General features: G+C 35.4%; 2 protein-coding genes across 18 annotated transcripts; both read left to right on the top strand.

Moving 5' to 3' along the window:
- Positions 1–1772: 1772 nt before the first annotated feature.
- LOC127374427 (uncharacterized) lies at positions 1773–25251 on the top strand. Of its 17 annotated transcripts, none has more exons than XM_051419692.1 (5): positions 1773–1882; positions 21188–21284; positions 21485–21499; positions 22739–22824; positions 23916–25251. In XM_051419692.1, the coding sequence occupies exons 2-5, from the start codon at positions 21282–21284 to the stop codon at positions 25135–25137; spliced, it is 1326 nt and encodes a 441-aa protein (XP_051275652.1). In that variant the 5' UTR covers positions 1773–1882; positions 21188–21281; the 3' UTR covers positions 25138–25251. The 17 variants fall into 17 exon arrangements, with proteins under 17 accessions (XP_051275652.1, XP_051275665.1, XP_051275661.1 ...); XM_051419701.1 differs by lacking the exons at positions 1773–1882; positions 21188–21284; positions 21485–21499; positions 22739–22824 and adding exons at positions 7694–7911; positions 8120–8134; positions 9425–9510; positions 10570–10685 and having other exon boundaries at positions 24035–25251; XM_051419704.1 differs by lacking the exons at positions 1773–1882; positions 21188–21284; positions 21485–21499; positions 22739–22824 and adding exons at positions 7694–7911; positions 8120–8134; positions 9425–9510; positions 17276–17391 and having other exon boundaries at positions 24035–25251.
- On the top strand, positions 1843–5178 carry LOC127374429 (uncharacterized). Its single transcript, XM_051419706.1, has 4 exons — positions 1843–1976; positions 2143–2158; positions 2408–2475; positions 3887–5178. The coding sequence occupies exons 2-4, from the start codon at positions 2153–2155 to the stop codon at positions 5052–5054; spliced, it is 1242 nt and encodes a 413-aa protein (XP_051275666.1). The 5' UTR covers positions 1843–1976; positions 2143–2152; the 3' UTR covers positions 5055–5178.
- Positions 25252–25676: the final 425 nt, after the last annotated feature.

The following is a 25676-nucleotide window of genomic DNA, read 5'->3' on the forward strand; positions in this document are numbered from 1 at the left end:
ACTGACACCCAGTGACAAGCTATTGCAAGGAAAAAAAAGGGTTAGGGTTATTTTAGTTCTGATTTTGATGTGCAGGCAAAGTTTAGAGTAGGTTTCCTTGCAGTAAAGCTAACCATAAAAACATTCAGTGTAAGTCAGTGCTGGGGCAGTGCACCTTACTATGGCGGATAGTCGATGGATCATGAGCGACAGACTTGGGAATCTATACAGGAGAGTGAATTTCTCAATGGTGTTTTGGTTATGCATGCATAAATTATATTATTTTATAGTTCACATCACTTTTTATATAATTTTATCCATTTGTTTGTTAAATACACATTTCTACAAAAATGTATGCTGTCCACCTCAGTGGACATGTATCTTTATAAAATATGGGTTGAAAAAAAATAAAGTTCAAATCTTGTTTTTCATGCCTAAAGATGAAAAAAAAACACTTAGTAAAAAAAATCCTGACTAAGGTTATCATAATTAATGCATGAAAGGGTTAAATATGGTCAAAACAGATAACAATGATAACTAACTCTAACTGGTTAACACTGTTTAGAAATGTATACATGAATGTGGCAGGCAGCTTCACTGTGCTGAATTGTAATGGGAAGTTAAATGTGGCTATATTCTTTTCCATATAAAAGTTTAACTTTTGTTTTCAACCAAACAGGTGTAGTGCAACTATGGGTGTGGTCAGACCAGAACTGAAATGTTCACCAGCTTGTTAGCTTTGTCTCATTAAACGCATTGTTACTCCACCATTTAAACTTGAAAACCAGCATTCTAGCCTCCACATACAGTACATATTAAACTTGGCAATAACAGATTAGTCACTTTAAGAAGGATAAAAATAGTACAAGCAGCCATAGCGTGCCACTAAGTTTCATCAAGCCATAGCGTAGTCTGACCGCACCCACAGTTGCATCACACCTGTTTAATAAACAAACAACAGAAGTGAAATAATTTCTTAAATTGAAACAAGGAAAGGGTGAAAGATTTACTATATGACTAGATATGGAAAAGAATATAGCCACATTTAACTTCCCATTACAATTCAGCACAGTGAAGCGGCCTGCCACATTCATGTATACATTTCTAAACAGTGTTAAGAGTTAGAGTTAGTTATCATTGTTATCTGTTTTGATGTTTAATTTATGATGTTTAGACATATAAGGTGAGAAAATGTGACGATCCCCTGGTATTTTTACATTTTCTTTAAATCTATGATTTGTTTCTTTTATGCAGAAGGTAACTGAGGACCAGCGTAGTTGAAAGCACCTGGGCCCGGAGTTTTCTGGCCGAGGGTCTCTCTCTTCTATCCTGCACTTTGCTGTGTTATTTTCAGCCATCCAACACTAATCTCACTATAGGTCGCACTCACGCATACATTGTCACTCAAACGTTACTGATAAACACACATCGTTGTATCTGTAGTTCCTTTTGGATTGCAGTTATCCTCTTTTCTTTAAGTAAATTACTGATTATTTGCCTTCAGCTTGCACATCTTTCTTTTTTATCTTGGCCTCAGAGACAGGTCATGATCCACCTCTGAACTTACCCCGTGCATTGTGTGACTCTGTATTGTTTTTTTATTAATTATCAATTCTCTCAGTATATTAACATTTACAAACACACATTTGTGCTTGCGTCAAGCTTTAAACTTGAAAAACAGCATTCCAGCCTCTGTATAGGCTACGCAATGAAACTTGGCATGGAAACAACAGAATTGATTGGCCGAGGGAAGGGTTTATATAGAGCCAACATTCATTTCAACGTTCAGAATTTTTTTTTTATTGTGATATTCTTTATTTGAAAAATGAGTTGCGGACCCTGCCAGGACTGGTAAACCTACTTACGAACAAACCTACATTTTATATAGCTTACAAAATTAGTGGTAGTAGTACGAAATAATACAATTATATTAAAATTGTTCAGGTAACTTTGCCAGCCCCTGCCAGGGTAGGCTTTTACTGGACACCAAGAAAACGGTAAGTCACAACAATTTTGAACTGAGTCTCTTCCTGTTTTTCAAAATATTTTTATATTGTCATTAATAAAACTGTCCAATAAAGTCTCAGCATGATAACTAAATTTAAAGGAATTCAATGTTTTTTCTATTGTTAATCTAATATATTTTTTCTCTCTTGTCTGTAGCGTTTGAACCATGAAGGTAAGTGATTTCTCTTTCTTGAAAATATTTTGGATATCCAACCAAAAGACAGTTTTTCAAAGGGAAAAATATTCAACATCCTTGACAACAGTTTGCAGTTGCTGAAATATAACATTATTGTTTTAGTTATTTCACATAAGGTTGTTAAAACTGTATTTAACCACCCAGAACACTTGAGGCTGCGTCTGAGAACATAATTTATACCCAGTTAACTTTCTAATAGATGCTAATACATTTTTCCCCACTTAGCCAACAGAAATTGGAAAAGAGATGTCATCAAACAGTTTGACAGAACAAGGACTCACACCACCGGAGAGGTACAAATAAAATGCTGTATTTACTCAATCAAGTTTTGTCAACTGGTCCCATGAAACTGCTGAGATAAGTAAATGTGAAAAGATGGAATTAGTAAGCAAATCTAACAACCATCGTCACTTCAGTAAATGTTAAATGATATAATAATTAAAGAATGACGCACTTAATAATGTTTGATAATAGCCAATATTTTTAACATTATTAATTTACCACAGTTAAGTTATGTTTGTGCCAATTAGGGCATTTGATGGCTTTACTAAAAGTCAAAATGAAACAGAAATCTAGGGAAGCTGAGAACGGCCATGGATTTTTTTTATTTTTATGCACTGTTATATTGTGATAACGACTTATTATCTCGTTATCTCGATATAACAAAGATCGTTTTCTCGTAATAACTTATTAATTAATAATGTGTTTGTCTTGATTTCAACCTACAAGAGCTGCCACAACGGCTTCCAGTCAAGTAAACAAACCAATGTAAAGTGTAACTTACTGGTAGGCGACAGCTACAGCCAGTGGCTACAGAAGCCGTTTGTGGCAGCTCTTGTACCTAAGTTTGTTTTCTCAAGGTCAAAAATTAATTATTTAGTTATCCCGACATAACAAAAATAGTTTTCTCGTGATAACAAATTAATAATGTGTTCGTCTTGACTTCAAACTAATGCACTGCCACATTCAGTGCCATTTCCACATATTTATGTATTTCCTGTAAAAACAAGCAGCTAGGGAGGGACTCAGATCTGTTAGTTAATATATTTTGATAGAAAAATACAAAGAAATTGAGTTTTTGTAAAAAAGAAATTGGCATACATCGTTCAATAGGGGTACAATATAACTTATTAAAATTACATTTTTTTATTTCATCTGGACTTTAATATTATTGAATTTTATATTTTATGTAAAGTTAAATGGGTCAAATGTATCAAACTTCAACTGAGAGCTGGCACTTCCTGTACCAAGAGGCCTTGTTGCAGTGGCCATGGGTTCAACTCCCACCTGTGGCAGTAGTTAACTATATCAACCTTGGTCACCGCCCTCAACAGTGGAGGAACAAATATATTGCAAGCTCCTGAGAGGATTCAACACGCTGCACACATGTAGTACCAAATAGTGGGCCTATATCTTGAAAGAGATACATTCAAAAGACATCAACTTTATAAATATCAACTTTGCAAACTACTGAGCCAGTTTATGAGGTACTGATCCAATGCAATCCAAAACAACAGCTGTGATACAATGTATCTGTGCCTTCCAAACCTGTTTCAAATCACTGTTGAAAAACAAATATGTTTTATGATGATTCATATATGGTTGACGTTTGTTTAAGTTTAGGCTCAAAAATGACTTGGTTCTGTCACTTTTCTTGGGACGACAGTCTCTCTTGACGTGTTGTTGTACCTTTTCATTCTCCAGGGAAGAAGACCATCAGCAAGAAGATCCTGGAGAGGACAATGATCCCATTTCTAATATAGGCCTATGTGGATTTGCTGAGTGTCACCCCATGCTAACTTCAGCTGTCATTAACAATAAAGGCAATAGAAGTCCCAAAAAAAGTAATTTACTAATATCTGAATTGCTGGATACAATTGATTTAATTCGTAAAATGTATTTAAATACTGTAAATACAAATAAGTCACATTTACAGTCCCCCCATAAAGTTAATAGTAATCGGCCAAAACTTAAGTGTCGCATTTTTGAATTGTTTTTGAAAAGAGTGTCTGCTCATGGGCCCTTACATACTCCCCCGATATATTTTCATGAGAATAATGGGGGGAAGGAGAAACAATATGCATCTGCTGTTCTTGTATTGAGAAATGATGAATGTGTGGAGTTTCCCAAGGTTAAACCAGTTCTTTTAAAAAAGACATCTGAATGTTCGAAACACAGCGAGGAAATTTTAATTGGAGACATTGATGAATATCTTCGGAGCAATGTAACTAAAGTGCAAAGTATTTCCTTTTATACAGTGAATAGCCCATGTTTAAAAAGACATGGGAAGGAAAAACATATTCCTTGTTGTATGTTACAACTTATAGAAAAAGCTTATCAGTGGTACAATGAATATGGGATTATTACTTCAGTGGGATTCAGAAACTGTTGGGGGTCATTTACACCAAGTCTCTTTAAGTCTCTCGAATATTCCAACATCTCATCTCGGAGCTGTATTTTTTTCGGATATTTTAAAGAATTCAGGGAAACCCCCTTTAAATTAAAGAGTTTCATAAATAAAGTTAAAGTTGATGATATCTATGAGACACGGTCTGATGATACCATCTATATAGATGCTATTGAAGATGCTCTTGATGCTCTTGTGAAACTGGGAACAAGTTCACATACTTTTAAAGAACATTTGCTCCGTGGAGAGGAATTCATTTCTTCATTAGAATTTCCTGCAGTAGTGCAGGATGAAATCTTGGAAAATTTGAGAAAGAACTGGAAAAAAATGGTTGAAAACTGTTTTGTGTTTCACATTGGAAAAGAAATAGCAGCAGATCTAAAAACTGCAACAGTTCATGCCTTTCTAGAATTTCAGACGTCTTTGGGGAATAGCAGCCCTTTCCATCTTTATCAGATCCCTTAACAAATACCAATATGTCGAATTGATTAAAAAGGACCGTAAAACATAAACTGTAGTTATCAATTACAATTACTGTCAATTATTGTTTGTTGTTTGATTAGTCTATGAATAAATATTTTTAAATTGAGACTCTGGTTTGTTCCTTCATCACAAACAACATGTATATTTTGCTTGCTTGAATGTTAGTTTCCACAGCTTATGCTTACTATTCTGTGCACATCAATTCAAGTCCATTGCCTGCTTTTCACCATAGAATATCTGAGCATTTAGCAGCTAAAAAGCCAAGACCAAATGGCGTGAAGGAGAGTGAATATTGGACTTGGATTCATCCTGTTGGCTCAAACACAACTTAAAGTCCCCCACAACCAGGCCCCCTCCCACCTTGCAGACCTGCTCCATCGCCACACTCCTTCCCAAAGCCTCCGCTCTTCTGATGCCAACCTCCTGTCTCCACCACTGAGGACCAAGCATCATACCTGGGGCGACAGAGCCTTCTTCATAGCTGCCCCCTCCCTCTGGATCTCTCTCCCCAAACAAATCAGAGACTGTATTGATCCATCCAACTTCAAATCACTGATCAAATCCCCCTTTTCAGAAGTGCTATTTTCTTTTCCTTTTAACTTATGTGAAGTGTCTTTAAGTTTCTGGAAAAGCACTAAATATATATAATAAATTATAAATTAAATGTATTATTATTATTATTATTATTATAAATAAATGCTGCTGTTGCTCCATAACTGCTGGACGTGCACAGTGAACAGTGAACAGTTTGCTAACAGGTTGGCCATATCAGCTTAAAGAGTGATACTATCAGTGTTCTTTACAGCTTGTTTCTGCTGCCCAAGTAGCAAGAAATGACCGAGCATATGAGCAATCAGTGCGTCTTGGTCAAGTTGTTAATCTACTCCATCCTGTCAATGATCTGATCCCACCCTCTCTCTATAATTGGCTGGACATTGGAGAGTCTCACACTATTTCACAGGTCAAAGTTGAATCATATTAAACTCTGTGAGAGATAAAGCAGATGGGAACAATTCAGTAAACAACTGAATTTCATCCACTTTTATGTTGTTTGTGAAATATAAAAATTGAATGGATTCATGTTCCCCTCAAGATGAAGTGTAACCACTTTGTGATTTTCTGACTAATCACATCAAAACTGTAATTTGTCCAATAGTTTGCTTTATCACCAGAAATGCACTTTTTTTAAAACGTTGATTTTGTACTGTAATTTATGTTTAGTGCTAATTAGCAAATGTACTAAAGTGGTGAACATAGTTAACATTATACTTAGTATCAGCATGTTCGCATAATCATTATGAGCACGTCTGCATGCTTTAAGCATTTAGAATTTGCAATTAAGATCGGCACAATCTTAATTACAAATTGTTTATTATAAGGCATGAAATGGTTGTTAAACAATGAATAAATGAACATTTTTGGAACACTATTTTATACCAAACACCACCATAATTGACCTCAAATGATACAACAATACTAATAAATAAATAAATAAATAAAAAAAATAATAATAATAATATAAATAATGATTTGTATTTATTTAATAACTGGTTAATTATTTCATGAAATTGAAAAAAAACCCCTGAAATAATACGTTTTATTACTGCATGCTGTTCCTCATTATGGAGAAGAACTATATATGTATGTTTGTATATGTAACATATATATGGAGGAATGTATTTCAGCGATATGACTGACTGTAAGAATACTGAAAAGGTACAGATTACATTTTACAGAGACGTGTGAACAAGACACAGGTACAGTGGTGGCACAGTGAGTGTTTTCGTTTGGTGTCTGGTGTCCATGCAGCATATCGGTGCACAAGAGAGCTATTGTTTCCAAACTGTACATAAACACTGAGTGTGTTGAGGGTTGTTAAAGGCCATCAGAGCCAATCTCATCTGCCTTTCTCACTGTCTTTAAATGCTCCACAAATGCTCCACATTCAGCTAAATAAATGCCAGATAATCAAAGCTGAAGTTATCCTGGAAAAGGCAACCTGTTTGTGGCTCTGGTGTTAAAGGGTTAATGGGGCATAATTTTTCATTTATTGTATGTAATATTTGGATTGTATTTATGGACTTTACTTAGTTATTGGTTATTGTCTGTTGTTCGTTGGTTATGGATATACTGCTGGCTGTATAACAAATTGTCCCTCGGGAATAATAAAGATTCCCATGAACCCTGCAAGACCAGCTTCTCACAGGATGATACTTAAATTCATCATCTGATGCATACATATATACATATATTTAAACATCATATTAAATTAAATTATTAAATTTAGTCAAAACTTAAAGTTTATTTTAGTAAAATGAATTAAACTCAAAACAGATAACAATGGTAACTATTTCTAACTTGTTAAAAGAAAGTGTGTGTAAAAAATGTGTAGGCCTTACATGAATGTGACAGTGTGAATGAATCACTCTATTGACAGTAAATCTTTCACCTTTTCCTTGTTTCAGTTTCAATTCTGTTGTTCCTTACAATGTTTAACTTTTGTTTTCAACTAAACAGGTGTAGTGCAACTGTGGGTGTGGTCAGGTACGCAATGAAACTTGGCATGGAAACAACAGAATTGATTGGCCGAGGGAAGGAGTTATATAGAGCCAACATTCATTCCAACTTTCAAAAAACATTTGTGACTTGTGATATACCTTATTTGTAAACTGAGTTGCAGACCCTGACGGGACTGGTAAACCTACTTACGAACAAACCTAAATTTTATATATATAATTAGAGGCAGTAGTATGAAATAATAGATTATTTCTATTGAAATTGTTCAGCTAGCTTTGCCAGTCCCTGCCAGGGTAGGCTTTTGCTGGACATCAAGACAATGGTAAGTCACAACAATTTTTAACAAAGTCTCTTCCTGTTTTTCAAAATGTATTATTTTAAATATAAAATATATGTTTTATATTGTCATTAATAAAACTGTCCAATAAAGTCTCAGCATGATAACTACATTTAAAGGAATTCAAATTTTGACTTATAAAAAAGTTTTTTTTTATTGTTAATCTAATATATTTTCTCTCTCTTGTTTGTAGCCTTTGACCATGAAGGTAAGTGGTTTCTCTTTCCTTGAAAATATTTTGGATATCCAACCAAAAAATATTTAACAACATTGACAATAGTTTGCAGTTGCTGAAATAATACATTATTGTTTTAGTTATTCCACATAAGAGACATGCTGTTTGTTAAAAGTGTTTTTAACCATCTAGAACACTTGAGGCTACTTCTGAGAACATAATTTATACTCACTGTATACTGTTTTGGCATTGAGAGGAGGGGTCTGAGGGGAGGGGCAAGTAGAGCATGGTTTGCATATAATTTGCATATCCGTATGCATACTGAAGCATACTTTTGCATGTGAATAAACATGTAACTGGCAGAGAAAAAAAACAGACTTACTTGCGTTTTGGAAGTTCCCAGTGAACAGGACATTTTAGTAATGCCACCATGCCAGAGGCTTCAGAGCGGACAGCGGGTTCCGGAAAAGAGACGTACTTCTTCAGTATGCCCACAGGGGTGGACTGGGACAATAATTCAGGCCCGGAATTTGTTACCATCCCAGGCCAGGTTAGGCCGGGTTAAATAAAGGTTAAATGAAATAATATAATGCAAGGATTTCAATATTCATATAATTTATTATGTTGTGTCTATGTTAGTTACACGCAACTTGGTGTGTGTGTGTGTGTGTGTGTGTGTGTGTGTGCCTGCAGTGCTGTGACAGAGAGCCTCAGAGAAAGAGAGGAGTGTTTGTGCCCAACGTTGCTGCTCAGTCTGTGTGAGCTTCAGCGAGGCAGATACCCTAATGAGCCGCACGACGGATTTTTTATTTCAAAATCAAGCGCGACCCGAACCGAGCCTTTGGTCCCGACCATCGGCAATGGCCGAGCGGGCCGGGAAATGTGTACTGAGTGTGCTGATATGCAAATTATATGCAAACCACGCTCTACTTGCCCCTCCCCTCAGACCCCTCCCTCTCAACGCCAAAACAGTGACAGAAAGTTGAAACTGAAAATCAGTGACACTGAAAAAAAGCTGACGTAAAAGAATCTGTCACTGAAAAAAAAAGTGACATGAAGAAAAAATCTGAAGATTGTCATTGAAAAATACAAAAAAATCCTATGTAAAATAATAAGATTTTAAGATTTTAATTATTTTAATTAGTTTCTTTTTTCAGTGCCAATACTTGTTTCAATGCCAATACAACTGTTTTCAGTACTGGTTGTGTTTTCAATGCCAGTTTTTTTTTTTTGGATGCCAAATTTTAAAGTCACCATCCTGGCTCAATAAATTTATACCCAGTAAACTTTCTTATTGACGCTAATACATTTTTCCCCACTTAGCCGGACAGAAACAATGATTTTGAAGGAGTTGGAGAAGAGATGTCGTCAAACAGTTTGACAGAGAAAGAGCTCACACCACCCGAGAGGTACACTCTAAAAAATAAAATGCTGTATTTACTTAATCAAGTTTTGTCAACTGGTCCCATGAAACTGCCCAGATAAGTAAATGTGAAAAGATGGAATCAGTTATGGAGTTAGTAAGTAAATCTAGCAACCATCTTCACTTCAGTAAATGTTAAATGATATAATAATTAAAGAATGACGCACTTAATAATGTTTGATAATAGCCAATATTTTTAACATTATTAATTTACCACAGTTAAGTTATATTTGTCCCAATTGGGGCATTTAATGGCTTTACTAAAAGTCTACATGAAACAGAAATCAGAGTGCCATTTCCACATATTTATGTATTTCCTGTAAAAACAAGCAGCTAGGGAGGGACTCAGATCTGTTAGTTCATGCTTACATAAGAACACGTTTGTTTTACAGGAAGACAAAATAAAGAAAATTGAGTTTTTGTAAAAAAGAAATTGGCATACATCGTTCAATAGGGGTACAATATAACTTATTAAAATTACATTTTTTTATTTCATCTGGACTTTAATATTATTGAATTTTATATTTTATGTAAAGTTAAATGAGTCAAATGTATCAAACTTCAAATGAGAGCTGGCACTTCCTGTACCAAGAAGCCTTGTTGCAGTAGCCATGGGTTCAACTCCCACCTGTGGCAGTAGTTAACTATATCAACCTTGGTCACCGCCCTCAACAGTGGAGGAACAAATATATTGCAAGCTCCTGAGAGGATTCAACACGCTGCACACATGTAGTACCAAATAGTGGGCCTATATCTTGAAAGAGATACATTCAAAAGACATCAACTTTATAAATATCAACTTTGCAAACTACTGAGCCAGTTTATGAGGTACTGATCCAATGCAATCCAAAACAACAGCTGTGATACAATGTATCTGTGCCTTCCAAACCTGTTTCAAATCACTGTTGAAAAACAAATATGTTTTATGATGATTCATATATGGTTGACGTTTGTTTAAGTTTAGGCTCAAAAATGACTTGGTTCTGTCACTTTTCTTGGGACGACAGTCTCTCTTGACGTGTTGTTGTACCTTTTCATTCTCCAGGGAAGAAGACCATCAGCAAGAAGATCCTGGAGAGGAGAATGATCCCATTTCTAATATAGGCCAATGTGGATCAGTGTGTCACCCCATGCTAACTTCAGCTGTCATTAACAATAAAGGCAATAGAAGTCCCAAAAAAAGTAATTTACTAATATCTGAATTGCTGGATACAATTGATTTAATTCGTAAAATGTATTTAAATACTGTAAATACTAATAAGTCACATTTACAGTCCCCCCATAAAGTTAATAGTAATCGGCCAAAACTTAAGTGTCGCATTTTTGAATTGTTTTTGAAAAGAGTGTCTGCTCATGGGCCCTTACATACTCCCCCGATATATTTTCATGAGAATAATGGGGGGAAGGAGAAACAATATGCATCTGCTGTTCTTGTATTGAGAAATGATGAATGTGTGGAGTTTCCCAAGGTTAAACCAGTTCTTTCAAAAAAGACATCTGAATGTTCGAAACACAGCGAGGAAATTTTAATTGGAGACATTGATGAATATCTTCGGAGCAATGTAACTAAAGTGCAAAGTATTTCCTTTTATACAGTGAATAGCCCATGTTTAAAAAGACATGGGAAGGAAAAACATATTCCTTGTTGTATGTTACAACTTATAGAAAAAGCTTATCAGTGGTACAATGAATATGGGATTATTACTTCAGTGGGATTCAGAAACTGTTGGGGGTCATTTACACCAAGTCTCTTTAAGTCTCTCGAATATTCCAACATCTCATCTCGGAGCTGTATTTTTTTCGGATATTTTAAAGAATTCAGGGAAACCCCCTTTAAATTAAAGAGTTTCATAAATAAAGTTAAAGTTGATGATATCTATGAGACACGGTCTGATGATACCATCTATATAGATGCTATTGAAGATGCTCTTGATGCTCTTGTGAAACTGGGAACAAGTTCACATACTTTTAAAGAACATTTGCTCCGTGGAGAGGAATTCATTTCTTCATTAGAATTTCCTGCAGTAGTGCAGGATGAACTCTTGGAAAATTTGAGAAAGAACTGGAAAAAAATGGTTGAAAACTGTTTTGTGTTTCACATTGGAAAAGAAATAGCAGCAGATCTAAAAACTGCAACAGTTCATGCCTTTCTACAATTTCAGACGTCTTTGGGGAATAGCAGCCCTTTCCATCTTTATCAGATCCCTTAACAAATACCAATATGTCGAATTGATTAAAAAGGACCGTAAAACATAAACTGTAGTTATCAATTACAATTACTGTCAATTATTGTTTGTTGTTTGATTAGTCTATGAATAAATATTTTAAAATTGAGACTCTGTTTTGTTCCTTCATCACAAACAACATGTATATTTTGCTTGCTTGAATGTTAGTTTCCACAGCTTATGCTTACTATTCTGTGCACATCAATTCAAGTCCATTGCCTGCTTTTCACCATAGAATATCTGAGCATTTAGCAGCTAAAAAGCCAAGACCAAATGGCGTGAAGGAGAGTGAATATTGGACTTGGATTCATCCTGTTGGCTCAAACACAACTTAAAGTCCCCCACAACCAGGCCCCCTCCCACCTTGCAGACCTGCTCCATCGCCACACTCCTTCCCAAAGCCTCCGCTCTTCTGATGCCAACCTCCTGTCTCCACCACTGAGGACCAAGCATCATACCTGGGGCGACAGAGCCTTCTTCATAGCTGCCCCCTCCCTCTGGATCTCTCTCCCCAAACAAATCAGAGACTGTATTGATCCATCCAACTTCAAATCACTGATCAAATCCCCCTTTTCAGAAGTGCTATTTTCTTTTCCTTTTAACTTATGTGAAGTGTCTTTAAGTTTCTGGAAAAGCACTAAATATATATAATAAATTATAAATTAAATTTATTATTATTATTATTATTATTATTATAAATAAATGCTGCTGTTGCTCCATAACTGCTGGACGTGCACAGTGAACAGTGAACAGTTTGCTAACAGGTTGGCCATATCAGCTTAAAGAGTGATACTATCAGTGTTGTCTTTACAGCTTGTTTCTGCTGCCCAAGTAGCAAGAAATGACCGAGCATATGAGCAATCAGTGCGTCTTGGTCAAGTTGTTAATCTACTCCATCCTGTCAATGATCTGATCCCACCCTCTCTCTATAATTGGCTGGACATTGGAGAGTCTCACACTATTTCACAGGTCAAAGTTGAATCATATTAAACTCTGTGAGAGATAAAGCAGATGGGAACAATTCAGTAAACAACTGAATTTCATCCACTTTTATGTTGTTTGTGAAATATTAAAAAATTGAATGGATTCATGTTCCCCTCAAGATGAAGTGTAACCACTTTGTGATTTTCTGACTAATCACATCAAAACTGTAATTTGTCCAATAGTTTGCTTTATCACCAGAAATGCACTTTTTTTAAAACGTTGATTTTGTACTGTAATTTATGTTTAGTGCTAATTAGCAAATGTACTAAAGTGGTGAACATAGTTAACATTATACTTAGTATCAGCATGTTCGCATAATCATTATGAGCACGTCTGCATGCTTTAAGCATTTAGAATTTGCAATTAAGATCGGCACAATCTTAATTACAAATTGTTTATTATAAGGCATGAAATGGTTGTTAAACAATGAATAAATGAACATTTTTGGAACACTATTTTATACCAAACACCACCATAATTGACCTCAAATGATACAACAATACTAATAAGTAAATAAATAAATAAATAAAATAATAATAATAATATAAATAATGATTTGTATTTATTTAATAACTGGTTAATTATTTCATGAAATTGAAAAAAAACCCCTGAAATAATACGTTTTATTACTGCATGCTGTTCCTCATTATGGAGAAGAACTATATATGTATGTTTGTATATGTAACATATATATGGAGGAATGTATTTCAGCGATATGACTGTAAGAATACTGAAAAGGTACAGATTACATTTTACAGAGACGTGTGAACAAGACACAGGTACAGTGGTGGCACAGTGAGTGTTTTCGTTTGGTGTTTGGTGTCCATGCACATCGGTGCACAAGAGAGCTATTGTTTCCAAACTGTACATAAACACTGAGTGTGTTGAGGGTTGTTAAAGGCCATCAGAGCCAATCTCATCTGCCTTTCTCACTGTCTTTAAATGTTCCACAAATGCTCCACATTCAGCTAAATAAATGCCAGATAATCAAAGCTGAAGTTATCCTGGAAAAGGCAACCTGTTTGTGGCTCTGGTGTTAAAGGGTTAACGGGGCATAATTTATTAATTCATTAATTGTATGTAATATTTGGATTGTATTTATGGACTTTACTTAGTTATTGGTTATTGTCTGTTGTTTGTTGGTTATGGATATACTGCTGGCTGTATAACAAATTGTCCCTCGGGAATAATAAAGATTCCCATGAACCCTGCAAGACCAGCTTCTCACAGGATGATACTTAAATTCATCATCTGATGCATACATATATACATATATTTAAACATCATATTAAATTAAATTATTAAATTTAGTCAAAACTTACAGTTTATTTTAGTAAAATGAATTAAACTCAAAACAGATAACAATGGTAACTATTTCTAACTTGTTAAAAGAAAGTGTGTGTAAAAAATGTGTAGGCCTTACATGAATGTGACAGTGTGAATGAATCACTCTATTGACAGTAAATCTTTCACCTTTTCCTTGTTTCAGTTTCAATTCTGTTGTTCCTTACAATGTTTAACTTTTGTTTTCAACTAAACAGGTGTAGTGCAACTGTGGGTGTGGTCAGGTACGCAATGAAACTTGGCATGGAAACAACAGAATTGATTGGCCGAGGGAAGGAGTTATATAGAGCCAACATTCATTCCAACTTTCAAAAAACATTTGTGACTTGTGATATACCTTATTTGTAAACTGAGTTGCAGACCCTGACGGGACTGGTAAACCTACTTACGAACAAACCTAAATTTTATATATATAATTAGAGGCAGTAGTATGAAATAATAGATTATTTCTATTGAAATTGTTCAGCTAGCTTTGCCAGCCCCTGCCAGGGTAGGCTTTTGCTGGACATCAAGACAATGGTAAGTCACAACAATTTTTAACAAAGTCTCTTCCTGTTTTTCAAAATGTATTATTTTAAATATAAAATATATGTTTTATATTGTCGTTAATAAAACTGTCCAATAAAGTCTCAGCATGATAACTACATTTAAAGGAATTCAAATTTTGACTTATAAAAAAGTTTTTTTTATTGTTAATCTAATATATTTTCTCTCTCTTGTTTGTAGCCTTTGACCATGAAGGTAAGTGGTTTCTCTTTCCTTGAAAATATTTTGGATATCCAACCAAAAAATATTTAACAACATTGACAATAGTTTGCAGTTGCTGAATACATTATTGTTTTAGTTATTCCACATAAGAGACATGCTGTTTGTTAAAAGTGTTTTTAACCATCTAGAACACTTGAGGCTACTTCTGAGAACATAATTTATACTCACTGTATACTGTTTTGGCATTGAGAGGAGGGGTCTGAGGGGAGGGGCAAGTAGAGCATGGTTTGCATATAATTTGCATATCCGTATGCATACTGAAGCATACTTTTGCATGTGAATAAACATGTAACTGGCAGAGAAAAAAAACAGACTTACTTGCGTTTTGGAAGTTCCCAGTGAACAGGACATTTTAGTAATGCCACCATGCCAGAGGCTTCAGAGCGGACAGCGGGTTCCGGAAAAGAGACGTACTTCTTCAGTATGCCCACAGGGGTGGACTGGGACAATAATTCAGGCCCGGAATTTGTTACCATCCCAGGCCAGGTTAGGCCGGGTTAAATAAAGGTTAAATGAAATAATATAATGCAAGGATTTCAATATTCATATAATTTATTATGTTGTGTCTATGTTAGTTACACGCAACTTGGTGTGTGTGTGTGTGTGTGTGTGTGTGTGTGTGTGTGCCTGCAGTGCTGTGACAGAGAGCCTCAGAGAAAGAGAGGAGTGTTTGTGCCCAACGTTGCTGCTCAGTCTGTGTGTGCTTCAGCGAGGCAGATACCCTAATGAGCCGCACGACGGATTTTTTATTTCAAAATCAAGCGCGACCCGAACCAAGCCTTTGGTCCCGACCATCGGCAATGGCCGAGCGGGCCGGGAAATGTGTACTGAGTGTGCTGATATGCAAATTATATGCAAACCACGCTCTACTTGCCCCTCCCCCTAAGACCCCTCCCTCTCAACGCCAAAACAGTGACAGAAAGTTGAAACTGAAAATCAGTGACACTGAAAAAAAGCTGACGTAAAAGAATCTGTCACTGAAAAAAAAAGTGACATGAAGAAAAAATCTGAAGATTGTCATTGAAAAATACAAAAAAATCATATGTAAAATAATAAGATTTTAAGATTTTAATTATTTTAATTAGTTTCTTTTTTCAGTGCCAATACTTGTTTCAATGCCAATACAACTGTTTTCAGTACTGGTTGTGTTTTCAATGCCAGTTTTTTTTTTTTTGGATGCCAAATTTTAAAGTCACCATCCTGGCTCCATAAATTTATACCCAGTAAACTTTCTTATTGACGCTAATACATTTTTCCCCACTTAGCCGGACAGAAACAATGATTTCGAAGGAGTTGGAGAAGAGATGTCGTCAAACAGTTTGACAGAGAAAGAGCTCACACCACCCGAGAGGTATACTCTAAAAAATAAAATGCTGTATTTACTTAATCAAGTTTTGTCAACTGGTCCCATGAAACTGCCCAGATAAGTAAATGTGAAAAGATGGAATCAGTTATGGAGTTAGTAAGTAAATCTAGCAACCATCTTCACTTCAGTAAATGTTAAATGATATAATAATTAAAGAATGACGCACTTAATAATGTTTGATAATAGCCAATATTTTTAACATTATTAATTTACCACAGTTAAGTTATATTTGTCCCAATTGGGGCATTTAATGGCTTTACTAAAAGTCTACATGAAACAGAAATCAGAGTGCCATTTCCACATATTTATGTATTTCCTGTAAAAACAAGCAGCTAGGGAGGGACTCAGATCTGTTAGTTCATGCTTACATAAGAACACGTTTGTTTTACAGGAAGACAAAATGAATATATTTTGATAGAAAAATACAAAGAAATTGAGTTTTTGTAAAAAATAAATTGGCATACATCGTTCAATAGGGGTACAATATAACTATAAAATTACATTTTTTATTTCATCTGGACTTTAATATTATTGAATTTTATATTTTATGTGAAGTTAAATGAGTCAAATTTATCAAACTTCAACTGAGAGCTGGCACTTCCTGTACCAAGAGGCCTTGTTGCAGTGGCCATGGGTTCAACTCCCACCTGTGGCAGTAGTTAACTATATCAACCTTGGTCACCGCCCTCAACAGTGGAGGAACAAATATATTGCAAGCTCCTGAGAGGATTCAACACGCTGCACACATGTAGTACCAAATAGTGGGCCTATATCTTGAAAGAGATACATTCAAAAGACATCAACTTTATAAATATCAACTTTGCAAACTACTGAGCCAGTTTATGAGGTACTGATCCAATGCAATCCAAAACAACAGCTGTGATACAATGTATCTGTGCCTTCCAAACCTGTTTCAAATCACTGTTGAAAAACAAATATGTTTTATGATGATTCATATATGGTTGACGTTTGGTTAAGTTTAGGCTCAAAAATGACTTGGTTCTGTCACTTTTCTTGGGACGACAGTCTCTCTTGACGTGTTGTTGTACCTTTTCATTCTCCAGGGAAGAAGACCATCAGCAAGAAGATCCTGGAGAGGAGAATGATCCCATTTCTAATATAGGCCAATGTGGATCAGTGTGTCACCCCATGCTAACTTCAGCTGTCATTAACAATAAAGGCAATAGAAGTCCCAAAAAAAGTAATTTACTAATATCTGAATTGCTGGATACAATTGATTTAATTCGTAAAATGTATTTAAATACTGTAAATACTAATAAGTCACATTTACAGTCCCCCCATAAAGTTAATAGTAATCGGCCAAAACTTAAGTGTCGCATTTTTGAATTGTTTTTGAAAAGAGTGTCTGCTCATGGGCCCTTACATACTCCCCGATATATTTTCATGAGAATAATGGGGGAAGGAGAAACAATATGCATCTGCTGTTCTTGTATTGAGAAATGATGAATGTGTGGAGTTTCCCAAGGTTAAACCAGTTCTTTCAAAAAAGACATCTGAATGTTCGAAACACAGCGAGGAAATTTTAATTGGAGACATTGATGAATATCTTCGGAGCAATGTAACTAAAGTGCAAAGTATTTCCTTTTATACAGTGAATAGCCCATGTTTAAAAAGACATGGGAAGGAAAAACATATTCCTTGTTGTATGTTACAACTTATAGAAAAAGCTTATCAGTGGTACAATGAATATGGGATTATTACTTCAGTGGGATTCAGAAACTGTTGGGGGTCATTTACACCAAGTCTCTTTAAGTCTCTCGAATATTCCAACATCTCATCTCGGAGCTGTATTTTTTCGGATATTTTAAAGAATTCAGGGAAACCCCCTTTAAATTAAAGAGTTTCATAAATAAAGTTAAAGTTGATGATATCTATGAGACACGGTCTGATGATACCATCTATATAGATGCTATTGAAGATGCTCTTGATGCTCTTGTGAAACTGGGAACAAGTTCACATACTTTTAAAGAACATTTGCTCCGTGGAGAGGAATTCATTTCTTCATTAGAATTTCCTGCAGTAGTGCAGGATGAACTCTTGGAAAATTTGAGAAAGAACTGGAAAAAAATGGTTGAAAACTGTTTTGTGTTTCACATTGGAAAAGAAATAGCAGCAGATCTAAAAACTGCAACAGTTCATGCCTTTCTACAATTTCAGACGTCTTTGGGGAATAGCAGCCCTTTCCATCTTTATCAGATCCCTTAACAAATACCAATATGTCGAATTGATTAAAAAGGACCGTAAAACATAAACTGTAGTTATCAATTACAATTACTGTCAATTATTGTTTGTTGTTTGATTAGTCTATGAATAAATATTTTTAAATTGAGACTCTGTTTTGTTCCTTCATCACAAACAACATGTATATTTTGCTTGCTTGAATGTTAGTTTCCACAGCTTATGCTTACTATTCTGTGCACATCAATTCAAGTCCATTGCCTGCTTTTCACCATAGAATATCTGAGCATTTAGCAGCTAAAAAGCCAAGACCAAATGGAGTGAAGGAGAGTGAATATTGGACTTGGATTCATCCTGTTGGCTCAAACACAACTTAAAGTCCCCCACAACCAGGCCCCCTCCCACCTTGCAGACCTGCTCCATCGCCACACTCCTTCCCAAAGCCTCCGCTCTTCTGATGCCAACCTCCTGTCTCCACCACTGAGGACCAAGCATCATACCTGGGGCGACAGAGCCTTCTTCATAGCTGCCCCCTCCCTCTGGATCTCTCTCCCCAAACAAATCAGAGACTGTATTGATCCATCCAACTTCAAATCACTGATCAAATCCACCTTTTCAGAAGTGCTATTTTCTTTCCCTTTTAACTTATGTGAAGTGTCTTTAAGTTTATGGAAAAGCACTAAATATATATAATAAATTATAAATTAAATTTATTATCATTATTATAAATAAATGCTGCTGTTGCTCCATAACTGCTGGACGTGCACAGTGAACAGTTTGCTAACAAGTTAGTCATATCAGCTTAAAGAGTGATACTATCAGTGTTGTCTTTACAGCTTGTTTCTGCTGCCCAAGTAGCAAGAAATGACCGAGCATATGAGCAACCAGTGCGTCTTGGTCAAGTTGTTAATCTACTCCATCCTGTCAATGATCTGATCCCACCCTCTCTCTATAATTGGCTGGACATTGGAGAGTCTCACACTATTTCACAGGTCAAAGTTGAATCATATTAAACTCTGTGAGAGATAAAGCAGATGGGAACAATTCAGTAAACAACTGAATTTCATCCACTTTTATGTTGTTTGTGAAATATTAAAAAATTGAATGGATTCATGTTCCCCTCAAGATGAAGTGTAACCACTTTGTGATTTTCTGACTAATCACATCAAAACTGTAATTTGTCCAATAGTTTGCTTTATCACCAGAAATGCACTTTTTTTAAAACGTTGATTTTGTACTGTAATTTATGTTTAGTGCTAATTAGCAAATGTACTAAAGTGGTGAACATAGTTAACATTATACTTAGTATCAGCATGTTCGCATAATCATTATGAGCACGTCTGCATGCTTTAAGCATTTAGAATTTGCAATTAAGATCGGCACAATCTTAATTACAAATTGTTTATTATAAGGCATGAAATGGTTGTTAAACAATGAATAAATGAACATTTTTGGAACACTATTTTATACCAAACACCACCATAATTGACCTCAAATGATACAACAATACTAATAAGTAAATAAATAAATAAATAAAATAATAATAATAATATAAATAATGATTTGTATTTATTTAATAACTGGTTAATTATTTCATGAAATTGAAAAAAAAACCCTGAAATAATACGTTTTATTACTGCATGCTGTTCCTCATTATGGAGAAGAACTATATATGTATGTTTGTATATGTAACATATATATGGAGGAATGTATTTCAGCGATATGACTGACTGTAAGAATACTGAAAAGGTACAGATTACATTTTACAGAGACGTGTGAACAAGACACAGGTACAGTGGTGGCACAGTGAGTGTTTTCGTTTGGTGTTTGGTGTCCATGCACATCGGTGCACAAGAGAGCTATTGTTTCCAAACTGTACATAAACACTGAGTGTGTTGAGGGTTGTTAAAGGCCATCAGAGCCAATCTCATCTGCCTTTCTCACTGTCTTTAAATGCTCCACAAATGCTCCACATTCAGCTAAATAAATGCCAGATAATCAAAGCTGAAGTTATCCTGGAAAAGGCAACCTGTTTGTGGCTCTGGTGTTAAAGGGTTAACGGGGCATAATTTATTAATTCATTAATTGTATGTAATATTTGGATTGTATTTATGGACTTTACTTAGTTATTGGTTATTGTCTGTTGTTTGTTGGTTATGGATATACTGCTGGCTGTATAACAAATTGTCCCTCGGGAATAATAAAGATTCCCATGAACCCTGCAAGACCAGCTTCTCACAGGATGATACTTAAATTCATCATCTGATGCATACATATATACATATATTTAAACATCATATTAAATTAAATTATTAAATTTAGTCAAAACTTAAAGTTTATTTTAGTAAAATGAATTAAACTCAAAACAGATAACAATGGTAACTATTTCTAACTTGTTAAAAGAAAGTGTGTGTAAAAAATGTGTAGGCCTTACATGAATGTGACAGTGTGAATGAATCACTCTATTGACAGTAAATCTTTCACCTTTTCCTTGTTTCAGTTTCAATTCTGTTGTTCCTTACAAAGTTTAACTTTTGTTTTCAACAAAACAGGTGTAGTGCAACTGTGGGTGTGGTCAGGTACGCAATGAAACTTGGCATGGAAACAACAGAATTGATTGGCCGAGGGAAGGAGTTATATAGAGCCAACATTCATTCCAACTTTCAAAAAACATTTGTGTCTTGTGATATACCTTACTTGTAAACTGAGTTGCAGACCCTGACGGGACTGGTAAACCTACTTACGAACAAACCTAAATTTTATATATATAATTAGAGGCAGTAGTACGAAATAATAGATTATTTCTGTTGAAATTGTTCAGCTAGCTTTGCCAGCCCCTGCCAGGGTAGGCTTTTGCTGGACATCAAGACAATGGTAAGTCACAACAATTTTTAACCAAGTCTCTTCCTGTTTTTCAAAATGTATTATTTTAAATATATGTTTTATATTGTCATTAATAAAACTGTCCAATAAAGTCTCAGCATGATAACTACATTTAAAGGAATTAAAATTTTGACTTATAAAAAAGTTTTTTTTATTGTTAATCTAATATATTTTCTCTCTCTTGTTTGTAGCCTTTGACCATGAAGGTAAGTGGTTTCTCTTTCCTTGAAAATATTTTGGATATCCAACCAAAAAATATTTAACAACATTGACAATAGTTTGCAGTTGCTGAAATAATACATTATTGTTTTAGTTATTCCACATAAGAGACATGCTGTTTGTTAAAAGTGTTTTTAACCATCTAGAACACTTGAGGCTACTTCTGAGAACATAATTTATACTCACTGTATACTGTTTTGGCATTGAGAGGAGGGGTCTGAGGGGAGGGGCAAGTAGAGCGTGGTTTGCATATAATTTGCATATCCGTATGCATACTGAAGCATACTTTTGCATGTGAATAAACATGTAACTGGCAGAGAAAAAAAACAGACTTACTTGCGTTCCGGGAAAGAGACATACTTCTTCAGTATGCCCAGGGGTGGACTGGGACAATAATTCAGGCCGGGAATTTGTTACCATCCCAGGCCAGGTTAGGCCGGGTTAAATAGAGGTTAAATGAAATAATATAATAGAAGGATTTCAATATTCATATAATTTATTATGTTGTGTCTATGTTAATTACACGCAACTTGGTGTGTGTGTGTGTGTGTGTGTGTGTGTGTGTGTGTGTGTGTGTGTGTGTGCCTGCAGTGCTGTGACAGAGAGCCTCAGAAAAAGAGAGGAGTGTTTGTGCCAAACGTTGCTGCTCAGTCTGTGTGAGCTTCAGCGAGGCAGATACCCTAATGAGCCGCACGACGGATTGTTTATTTCAAAATCAAGCGCGACCCGAACCGAGCCTTTGGTCCCGACCATCGGCAATCACAGAGCGGGCCGGGAAATGTGTACTGAGTATGCTGATATGCAAATTATATGCAAACTATGCTCTACTTGCCCCTCCCCTCAGACCCCTCCCTCTCAACGCCAAAACAGTGACAGAAAGTTGAAACTGAAAATCAGTGACACTGAAAAAAAGCTGACATTGTAAAAAAAATCTGTCGCTGAAAAAAAAAGTGACATGAAGAAAAAATCTGAAGATTGTCATTGAAAAATACAAAAAAATCATATGTAAAATAATAAGATTTTAAGATTTTAATTATTTTAATTAGTTTCTTTTTTCAGTGCCAATACTTGTTTCAATGCCAATACAACTGTTTTCAGTACTGGTTTTATTTTCAATGCCAGTTTTTTTTTTTTTGGATGCCAAATTTTAAAGTCACCGTCCTGGCTCCATAAATTTATATCCAGTAAACTTTCTTATTGATGCTAATACATTTTTCCCCACTTAGCCGGACAGAAACAATGATTTCGAAGGAGTTGGAGAAGAGATGTCGTCAAACAGTTTGACAGAGAAAGAGCTCACACCACCCGAGAGGTACACTCTAAAAAATAAAATGCTGTATTTACTTAATCAAGTTATTGTAACTGGTCCCATGAAACTGCCGAGATAAGTAAATGTGAAAAGATGGAATCAGTTATGGAGTTAGTAAGTAAATCTAACAACCATCGTCACTTCAGTAAATGTTAAATTATATAATAATTAAAGAATGACGCACTTAATAATGTTTGATAATAGCCAATATTTTTAACATTATTAATTTACCACAGTTAAGTTATATTTGTCCCAATTGGGGCATTTGATGGCTTTACTAAAAGTCTACATGAAACAGAAATCAGAGTGCCATTTCCACATATTTATGTATTTCCTGTAAAAACAAGCAGCTAGGGAGGGACTCAGATCTGTTAGTTCATGCTTACATAAGAACACGTTTGTTTTACAGGAAGACAGAATAAATATATTTTGATAGAAAAATACAAAGAAATTGAGTTTTTGTAAAAAAGAAATTGGCATACATCGTTCAATAGGGGTACAATATAACTTATTAAAATTAAATTTTTTATTTCATCTGGACTTTAATATTATTGAATTTTATATTTTATGTAAAGTTAAATGAGTCAAATGTATCAAACTTCAACTGAGAGCTGGCACTTCCTGTACCAAGAGGCCTTGTTGCAGTGGCCATGGGTTCAACTCCCACCTGTGGCAGTAGTTAACTATATCAACCTTGGTCACCGCCCTCAACAGTGGAGGAACAAATATATTGCAAGCATTTGTCTGCTCCTGAGAGGATTCAACACGCTGCACACGTGTAGTACCAAATAGTGGGCCTATATCTTGAAAGAGATACATTCAAAAGACATCAACTTTATAAATATCAACTTTGCAAACTACTGAGCCAGTTTATGAGGTACTGATCCAATGCAATCCAAAACAACAGCTGTGATACAATGTATCTGTGCCTTCCAAACCTGTTTCAAATCACTGTTGAAAAACAAATATGTTTTATTATGATTCATATATGGTTGACGTTTGGTTAAGTTTAGGCTCAAAAATGACTTGGTTCTGTCACTTTTCTTGGGACGACAGTCTCTCTTGACGTGTTGTTGTACCTTTTCATTCTCCAGGGAAGAAGACCATCAGCAAGAAGATCCTGGAGGGGAGAATGATCCCATTTCTAAAATAGGCCTATGTGGATTTGCTGAGTGTCACCCCATGCTAACTTCAGCTGTCATTATCAATAAAGGCAATAAAAGGCCAAAAAAAAAAAGAAATCCCAGCAATTCAAGTCATACACTAATATCAGAATTTCTGGATACAATTGATTTATTTCGTAAAATTTATTTCAATACTGTAAATACTAATAAATCACATTTACAGTCCCCCCATAAAGTTAAAAGAAATCGGCCAAAAATTAAGTGGCGCATTTTGGAATTGTTTTTGAAAAGAGTGTCTGCTCGTGGGCCCTTACATACTCCCCCAATATATGATCATGAGAAGAATAAGGGGAAGGAGAAACAATATGCATCTGCTTTTCTCGTATTGAGAAATGGTGAATGTGTGGATTTTCCCGAGGTTAAACCAGTTCATTCAAAAAAGACATCTGAATGTACGAAACACAGCGAGGAAATTTTAATTGGAGAAATTGATGAATATCTTCGGAGCAATGTAACGAAAGTGCAAAGTATTTCCTTTTATACAGTGAATAGCCCATGTTTAAAAAGACATGGGAAGGAAAAACATATTCCTTGTTGTATGTTACAACTTATAGACAAAGCTTATCAGTGGTACAATGAATATGGGATTATTACTTCCGTGAGATTCAGAAACTGTTGGGGGCCATTTACACCAAGTCTCTTTAAGTCTCTCGAATATTCCAACATCTCATCTCGGAGCTGTATTTTTTTCGGATATTTTAAAGAATTCAAGAAAACCCCCTTTGAATTAGACAGCAAGTTTCAGAAGAGTTTCAGAAATAAAGTTAAAGCTGATGGTATCTTTGAGACACGGTCTGATGATACCATCTATATAGATAGAAACAAACTAAATTCTGCTATTAAAGATGCTCTTGGTGATCTTGTGAAACTGGGAACAAGTTCACATACTTTTAAAGAACATATGCTCCGTGGAGAGGAATTAATTTCCTCATTGGAATTTCCTGCATTAGTGCAGAATAAAATCTTTGAAATTTTGAGAAAGAACTGGAAAGAAATGGTTGAAAACGGTTTTATGTCAGTTATTACAAAAGAAATAACAGCAGATCTAAACACTGCAACAGTTCACGCCTTTCTAGAATTTCAGACATCTTTGGGGAATAGCAGCCCTTTCCATCTTTATCAGATCCCTTAACAAATACCAATATGTCGAATTGATTAAAAAGGACCGTAAAACATAAACTGTAGTTATCAATTACAATTACTGTTTGTTGTTTGATTGGTCTATGAATAAATATTTTTAAACTGAGACTCTGTTTTGTTCCTTCATCACAAACAACATGTATATTTTGCTTGCTTGAATTCTAGTTTCCACAGCTTATGCTTACTATTCTGTGCACATCAATTCAAGTCCATTGCCTGCTTTTCACCATAGAATATCTGAGCATTTAGCAGCTAAAAAGCCAAGACCAAATGGAGTGAAGGAGAGTGAATATTGGACTTGGATTCATCCTGTTGGCTCAAACATAACTTAAAGTCCTTCTCCTCACTCACAAAGTCCCCCACAACCAGGCCCCCTCCCACCTTGCAGACCTGCTCCATCGCCACATTCCTTCCCAAAGCCTCCGCTCTTCTGATGCCAACCTCCTGTCTCCACCACTGAGGACCAAGCATCGTACCTGGGGCGACAGAACCTTCTTCATAGCTGCCCCCTCCCTCTGGATCTCTCTCCCC

Source organism: Dicentrarchus labrax, unplaced genomic scaffold (genome assembly GCF_905237075.1).
Source record: "Dicentrarchus labrax unplaced genomic scaffold, dlabrax2021, whole genome shotgun sequence".
Classification (NCBI taxonomy): domain Eukaryota; kingdom Metazoa; phylum Chordata; class Actinopteri; family Moronidae; genus Dicentrarchus; species Dicentrarchus labrax.

Excerpts from the sequence above, each read along its gene's own strand:
- LOC127374429 (XM_051419706.1), top strand. Across the intron at positions 2,476-3,886 it reads GGACTCACACCACCGGAGAG|GGAAGAAGACCATCAGCAAG; the intron begins GTACAAATAAAA and ends TTCATTCTCCAG.
- LOC127374427 (XM_051419692.1), top strand. Across the intron at positions 22,825-23,915 it reads GAGCTCACACCACCCGAGAG|GGAAGAAGACCATCAGCAAG; the intron begins GTACACTCTAAA and ends TTCATTCTCCAG.